The 8,384-nt window shown below is 35.4% G+C and overlaps 1 protein-coding gene across 1 annotated transcript in view; it reads right to left on the bottom strand.

The window, feature by feature from the left end:
• Positions 1-1,606: 1,606 nt before the first annotated feature.
• Positions 1,607-8,384, bottom strand: part of ndufs4 (NADH:ubiquinone oxidoreductase subunit S4) — a 45,277-nt gene continuing 38,499 nt past the window's right edge. Inside the window, exons 3-5 of the mRNA XM_088910906.1 lie at positions 5,699-5,871; positions 5,038-5,111; positions 1,607-1,809 (exon numbers count right to left, since the gene is read on the bottom strand). Coding sequence (XP_088767032.1) covers positions 1,706-1,809; positions 5,038-5,111; positions 5,699-5,871 — 351 coding nt within the window. The 3' untranslated portion in view covers positions 1,607-1,705. The remainder of the gene's footprint in view (positions 1,810-5,037; positions 5,112-5,698; positions 5,872-8,384) is intronic.

The following is an 8,384-nucleotide window of genomic DNA, read 5'->3' as shown; positions in this document are numbered from 1 at the left end:
TCACTTTAGAAATGTTCTAACATGATCTGCATGCGGAGTTCACAATTAGTATTTTGTCAGTAAAACAATCTCAAAATCAAGAGCAATATTTCTATTGAATTAATTTTTGGTTGCCTCGTGCCGATTTGCATAAAATAGTGCTGTGCATACCTGGCAATTTTGTCTATTTTGTGATGGAGGTTTTACAAGTTACTGTGTACATTTTGCTTTTATTGTGGTTTGAAATGCACTTATCAATGCAGATTCTTTCTAACCCTGAAATATAAAAATAGCGTTGCAGTTCCCCTTTAACAGGGTCTCTAAGACCCATAGCGCAAAAACTCAAAACATAGTAGACCACTGCCATATTTCAGTGATCAGATGAGTCTTCAATGATGGCACAGGGCTTTCTCAGGATCTGCTAGGCATTGTGCTGTACCAGGAGTCTTAAAGGCTCACCAGGGATTTTAGAGCCAAGATTTACAACATTTCGAAGGCGGTTCTTGTCTTTTTTACTGAGTGAAGTGAACCAACAGATAAAAGAAAAAAATAAAATACTTATTAAAAGAGCTATAAAATGTAGAAAGAACTGCTTTAAATAAAATAAGAAAATGGAGACATCTGTCTTTGCATACACAGAATAACAAAAGTATAAGAAGCATAAAGTTTTTCTGCTTGCACCAAGTCACTTTGAATAGGTTTCTGAAATAAACTTTCTACACTTAACATTTTGTATAAAAATGTTCAAAATATGTCACAGAAAATTACACAAAAAGCTCATCACAATCTAACTTAATGACATTGAAAAGTGAAAAACAATATTTCTGAAACTATTACTACTATTTAATATGTGAAACAAAAAACATTGTCATCTCTCACCATACCAGCACATGCAATTTATTTTATTTGGGAATATATTAGATTAGAAACAATAATTAAAAATTATATAGAAAATATGGAAATATATAGAAAATCTAGAATTGCCAATGGTCTAATACCAACAAACTTAAAGCCAAGGAAAAATTCTTATTCAATTTTGCCCTTTTATAACTCAATATGAATTAACAGCTAGTTCTACACATTTTGGAAAAATTTACATTTTCAGCTAAAAGTATTAAAAGTAATCAAGTACTGAAAAGTAATAGTTAATTTTAAACTAAAGTGGCAATTTAGACTTTCAGGGTCATTATTCTAAATTTTGAGCACCAGATCTTTGCTTAAATAGCCAGAGGCCTGTTTTTATTGTTATTATTTAATAAATTAGTCCCTTTGAACGTTAGACAAAATGGAGATGTTAGCATGTTGACTTATGGTCCAGCTGTCATACAATGATCTAAAAACCTTTGTTAAGATTTATTGAACCCATTTATATCAATGGTAAGGTGGGCAGAAAGCTAAACATAAAAATCTGTGGGGTAAAAATACCTGTGTAACAGATACATATACAGTAAAAAGCCAGATATGAATGTTGCTGTGATTAATGCAGAGATCGGTCAGATACTTTTTAATCTAATTAAAAAATACAGTGTACTTGTGAAGATGAAATCAGATGACATTTTCAAGAACAAATAGTGACAATGGTTCTTCGTATTAAGTTTAAACAGAAAGGACACCAAACAAAAGACAATAGCTTAAAGGTCATTTTATTAAGAGATTATGCTATTACGCACATCTATAAATATAACACAGCTGACTGTACATAGCCAGACAGATAGCAATGGCCAGTTTACTTCGTGGACACCCTTGTCCTTTTGTTCCAGGAGAAGTTTGCACCATAGGATTTGGACCTTGGCTTTGGCCTCCTCTTCTCCTGAATATCATAGCTCCAGCCTACAGACAAAAAGCAAAACATATATCCAAAAACAAAAACATTAGAGCTTGCTCAAGGCAACCAGCATTTAAATTTCAAAACAATGTATCAAACATGCATTCACACCACTAGATGGTAGATGACAGAATTTATTTTTTTGTCTATCTCTGAAGTTTAGGGAAGGAGGACTGGGAGTGTTTTTGGTGGAGGGTGGGGTGTCTGTGCTACATTAAAGTGAATCCTGTTAAGTTGTGATTAAATTGTTATAACAGACAAATCAGTATATTATTTTTTTTCTTTAGATCTGTTCAACATAATGAGATCTTGAATGAAGAATAAAGATCTTAAATGACATTTATGCACCTTCTAAAAAAATGAAAAAATCTTAAACCCTAGAGCTAAAAGAGACTATGAAAAAGATTTGGGTGTTTATGTTGACATCATACATACATCAATGTGAGGAAGCAATTAAAATATTAAACATTATTAGAATATATATAGGTAAAAGCACAGAATTTAATTCAAAGGCGAGTATTTTAAAATTGTATGAAACACTAATAAGGCTTTAATTGGAATACTGTGCACAATTTTGGTAACAACATTCTACAAAAGATATTGCTGCTTAGAAAACAGTCTAGCTAGTAGCAAACACATTCTGGGGCTAAACAGAATGTCCTACACTGACAGGCTGAAGAAGCTTAACGTTTCTAGTCTCGAACAGAGACAATTACAAAGAGACATGATACAAATATTTCAATTTCTCAAAGACATTGACAACGTCAACACAGTGGACATCTTCAAAATGATCACTGAAGTACAAACCAGAGGGCACTAGTGACAACTTCATGGAAGTATATTTTGAAATTTAGGACAGGAGGTACTTATTTACTCAAATGGTTGTTGGAAAAAGAACTAAGCTCCACAATACTGTAGTTGGAACTGATACTCTGGCTTCTTTAAAGAGATGGGTGGATGAGATCCTTCGAATCAATTAACAAGTAACTAACAACTAAAGAAGTAACCTTTGTTTTATTTCCAACCCAATGTTCTGGAGTTCAGAGCCAAAACAGCAAAAATTGTGTCACTGTCCATGGACTGCACAGTAGGTATTCTTGAATTAACATTGGGGTATAACTAAAAATTCTCCACACATGTTATGGGGATTTGGCCAAAAATTGCTTGCATAATTCTCGACATATTTAATTTCATTTAGAAAAAGTCTTGTGTCTCGTGTTTTGTGTAGCTGGTATTGAATGCAAGTGATGACAACTTTTATCATATTTTATTTTGGCATTTGTGTAATGAGTCCCAAGTGTAGTAAAAGTGACAGAACATAAAGAACCTGCGATAGCATTAACATTCAAGCACAATTTGTCCACTTCTGTAGATAAGATCATGTAAACGACACAACTGGTTAAGATATTTTTGCTTAAAATGTCACTTAAAATGCTTAAAATTATGTTAAATGAGTGGTATATCAAGATAAAAATGACTGATAGGTTAGGGTAAAAAAAGATTACATGTACATGCACAATAATGTACTGTATATGAATAGCAAAACACACACTTAATCCCTATTGTATTTATTCTTATGGGAAAAGGCTCCTATTACAGTCCCAATAAAAGTCACACTGACATTCTTATGGTCCCTTACCTGCCATATTTATGCTGTTCTTACGGGGAAAAATGTTCCTATGTATTTCGTTTCACAATAAGTCACGACTTTCTTGTCCGAACTCCAATGTATAACAGAGACCCCCTTTAAGCACTTGAATTGCAAATTTATACAAGTTGCTATATAAATATAAAGTGATTGTGTTGTCCCTTTTGAGCACATGGCCATGGTTTTGGCTAAATTAAAGGAAACCATTTCTGACAAATAATGATGTTTTAGATGATATGCTGAAAATCTGAGACCAAATTTACAAAAGTTAATGAATACCAGAGCTTTAGTGTTGAACACATACTTGAACTATGTAGATTCAGAAATTTGATATAAACTGTTCAGTGCCAATTTTTTTTTTCACCTTCCACCCATAGAATTTCATTTTGCTAATATTTTTGGAACACCTGCACCAAATTCTTTTGTGTTATTGAGGTAGACTGTAGGTGCCTGTTTAATTGCATTTTTTACTGATGCATGGCAAGGCAAGAAAGTCACAATACCAACTGTATGGTTTCTTACTCCTTATACTGTACATGTTTTAAGTTCTCCTATAAGGTGACAGACAGCTATGAATCCAAGCGTGTATAAAGATTTCCATTTATGGATCTTTTCTATTATCCAAAATAACCTCCCCTCCACCCCGCCGCCTCAAAACGCAGATTTAATATCCTATGTTCATCACTTTTTAATTGAAACTAATTTGTGCATATTCAGTTCCAGTTTGGATTGAGGATTTCAGCTCTTCGTGAATGCAGGAATGTGCTCAAATACTATAAAAAGAGTGTACTCTTCTACAGACCAGGGCTGAACTTTTCTTCTGTAAAACACCACCCTCTTGTGCAATGACTGAAGCAATGTGATCAATCAAATCATTTGGCCTGCTTACTACAGACCCAGATCTATACAGTCTGATCAGCTAGAGTTTCACAGGTTTGAGAAAACCACTTTGAAGCTTGCTGAGTGCTCATGCCCATGTGTGCCAGTGGAAAAACAAGTAGTATTATTGTCTATAAATTGTACACTCCACCAAGTCATACTATTCTGGACATGCTGATTTGTACGTAGGTTTCTTTCTTTCTGTCTTTTAATGGTAGAAATAAATAGTTTGTCACCAGGGGAACACATTTAATTTACAAAATGCCATTTGAGTCAGTAATTTGTAGCCGCAAAAATGATCAGAATACTTTATATGGCCTATTTTTCAGCTTTCATCTACACAGGGTGGGGATATTCTGATAAACTGTGAGCTACTCTAATGATTTGAACATATTCACAATAAAACCCCAGTGTTTTATTAGCTTAAAGTGTTTTAAGCTTTTTTACGGATATCAAATTTGGAGCTATAGGTTGACTTAGTTGTGTACTGTAATTACTCAGTGAGGCATTGACGTGGTTTGAAACATTTACATAGCTTTTCAGAAACAGTTTCTGTACTACTTAGAAACCTCTTTACAAACTTCAAAAATCAAAATGATCTTGGTCATATTTACAAAAATGTGATGAAAATAACTATTAAATCAACCATTACACATTAACATTAAAGGGTTGCTTCAATGTCTTCCCTGTTTGTTTTGCCACTTACCATTTTTTTCTGCAAAGGCAATTGCATCTTCTTTTGAACTGAAAGACAGGACCATGTTGGACAAAGGATCAGCCCTGAAACACACAACAAAGATCGAAATACACAGGAAATATAAAACTATGTCAATAAAAAGAGGCATAGGCAATAATGAAATAAAATGAGTGATATAAGAGAACATACTTCAAAATGTTTATTTATAAAAAATGATTAATGCCAAACCACAGCCGCTCATAGGGCCAAAGATGGTTTCTGTAGCAATAAGTGGACTAAAAAGCATGCAACTCCCCTGTATAGACCAAGTAATGCTATATCACCCAGCAATGCGGGTTCTCACTTATACAGCTAGGATGACTGGATAAACTAGAGTAAGATACAACAGCATTGTCTGCTGGGACTTGGACTGATACGTATCCAAGTCCAAAGGCTTGTCTTCTACGCTGTGCCTATGTTTATGTAACTGAAAGAAAAAGAATTCCTGTTGATACAAATGTCTCTATGAGATAAAATGTAAATGTTCGGTTGTAAACAGTAACAGTGTAAAAACAGGCTTCAATTTAACAGGCTTTATTAAGGAGAAAGAAACCCTTCACAACAGATATAAGTGCAAAATATGACTTCTTAAGCCACACGACTCCTGTGGGTAAAGAAGAAAGAATCATACGTGGATGCCCAGCCCATCAAAGGGTTCTCCCAGCGTTCTCTGGTGTCAAACTCCAGTCTCCACTTCCAAGTGTTATTTGCTCCTGACTGCATGGCATTGCGGGCAGGAACACAGATGCGCACTTTACGGGTTTTTATATGTTCCTCGGGTACACCAGTCAAGGGTGTAATGTCCTAAAAACAACATGATGACAGAAGAACAGTAACAAATGAGAGGACATCTTTTATACCCATCTAGCTCAGTAGTTAGCAGATAACTGATCCATTTAATCAGAATCAGATGTATTTCTTCAGAAAAGTCAGGACATCCCGTCAAAACCATAGCTGGGTGCGGTAGCTTTTCCCATACTTCGTCAACTTTAACACACTTCAACAGTTTCGACTTGTCCTCAAGTTCATGTTTCATTGTGAATTCTGCAGAAGCTTGCTAGGTTTCTTCCTTTGACAATTTTGAATTCTTGTATCAGGTCACCTCGTAATCACCTCTGTTTAGGAATAAAAAGGTTTAGTTCCTTCAGCTTATCATTGTTGTAGCATCCCCTTATGCTCTATAATATATCTGGTTGATTTTGTTTGGCACCAATTCCAGAGCATCAATAGCTTTTTTAATAACATGTTGACTATAATTGTACACAATAAATTAGGCCTTATTAATGCATTATACTATTTTAACATAACATCTATTAATGTAAACACTATGCTTTTAATGATAATTAAGAAGGTGTCTTCTCAAAGTGCTTTACAGAATGACAACAACAATAAAAAATACAACATATGCACAACGGGAGAAGACAGTGGATGGGGGGTACTGAATACAGTAGGAACAGAAGTGTAAAGAAGTTTAGAGAAGGTGACTCTCTGATATCCTTGGGGATAGAGCTCCAGAGCTTTGGGGCATAACTGTAGAAGGCCCCATCACAAATAGAGTGTAGATGGGCTTGGGGGACAGATAAAAGACCAGAATCAGAGCAAGTTGCAAGGGTGGGGAGTAGGACAATAATAGCTCAGACAGGTACTGAGGTGCCAAGCCATGCAGAACCGTATAGGTGAGCATGAGGATTTTGAAGTCGACACAAAAAATGACAGAAAGCCAGTGCAAGGACTCCAGGATAGGAGTAATGTGATCACTTGCACTAGACCTGGTCAGGATTCTGGCTGCTGAATTTTGGACATACTGGAGTTTGTTCAATGTGGATTTAGATACCGGTTGAGTAGAGCATTACAGTAGTCGATTCGGGAGAAGACAAATGTGTTGATCAGCTTTTCAGCCACAGTGAGCAATAACATTTTTGATGTGTAAAAAAGATGGTTCGACAGTGTTGCAAATTTGGGTCAAATGTCAAGCCTGAATTAAATATCACCTCCAAGTTTTTCAATTTAGACTGAAGTTCAAGTACAGTACCATCCACATAAAGGGTTACAGCATTGTTTTACAAAGTTGATGAGGGGTGCCAAAAAGCATGCCTTCAGTCTTGTCACAGTTTAGGTGAAGGAAATTTTGAGTCATCCATGTTTCAATGTCGGAGATGCAATCAGATAGAATAAAGACAGCCACATCAGTGTCAGGTCTGGTATAGATGTAGATTTCAGTATTGTCACCATAGAAATGATAGTTGATGCCATGTGATCTTAAAAGCTGACCAAATGGAAACATGTAAATGCAGAAAAGTATTTATTCCACCAAGAGAGAAAAAAGGTGACAGCGATCAGTGAGGTAAGATTTAAACCATTTGAGAGCAGTGTCAGAAACTCCAAACAGTCTCAAGAAGTGAAAGTAAGTAATGGTTAACAGTGTCAAAAGCAGCACTGAGATCAAGAAAAATGAGGATAGAAAGAGAACCAGAATCAGAAGCTATTAGAAGATCATTAGTGACTAATATTTTGTGTTTTTAGTTGTTTCCTTATATTGACTAGAAGTTCAACAACTTTTCCATAGGTAGCCACTTCTGTTATGGTTTTTCTCATTTTGTATTAATAGTTTATGTTTTTGTTATTTGTCCAATGCAAAACCACGAGGCTGGTATTTTGCTCACTGTACCCAGCACTAAATCTCAGGCTTCTGGTGACTGTGCTTTTTTGTCACTGCTCTTTTGTTATGGAATATCTTTCCTCTGACTCTTCAAGAGACAAATTCTTTGTCTCTCTTCAAATCTAAAGTCAAAACTCATGTTTTTACTAGGGCCTATGTTTGACTGCACTATTTCTATCATGTATGTTAATGTTTATTTTTCATTGCACTTTTGTGTATGGTTTTCTTTATCACTATGTACTGTGTGCTTGAGTTTGAAAAGGCGATTTATAGATAAAAGTTATGATTATAAAAAGAGTCAGGTACTTTGCAAGGAGAGTTGCAAAAGCCAGACTGTTAGATTGTATTCTTGATTGGGAGAGATTATCAGGTGGCACACCAAAATCAGCAATTACAGGAGTGTCTTTAATTTCAAGATGAGTAATATGACAGAAAGTGTCCTAAATGGAGGACAAGAAATGAACCTGCCTAGGACAAGGCCAAAACATCTGTATGAGAATAGCAGGGGCTTGCACACGTGTCACATGTCAGATTAAAGTTAGGGTGAAAAAAATCAATCCTAGATTTAGATGTATACTGATGGAAAAAAGAAAAGCAACACCTCCTCCTCCATACTCTGGCCCTCCTGTCTGCGTGGAAAAGGCTGAAGAGCGACTCA

Source organism: Atractosteus spatula, chromosome 3 (genome assembly GCF_055471065.1).
Source record: "Atractosteus spatula isolate fAtrSpa1 chromosome 3, fAtrSpa1.hap1, whole genome shotgun sequence".
Lineage (NCBI taxonomy): Eukaryota > Metazoa > Chordata > Actinopteri > Semionotiformes > Lepisosteidae > Atractosteus > Atractosteus spatula.
This window is presented reverse-complemented; position numbering and strand designations above follow the sequence as displayed.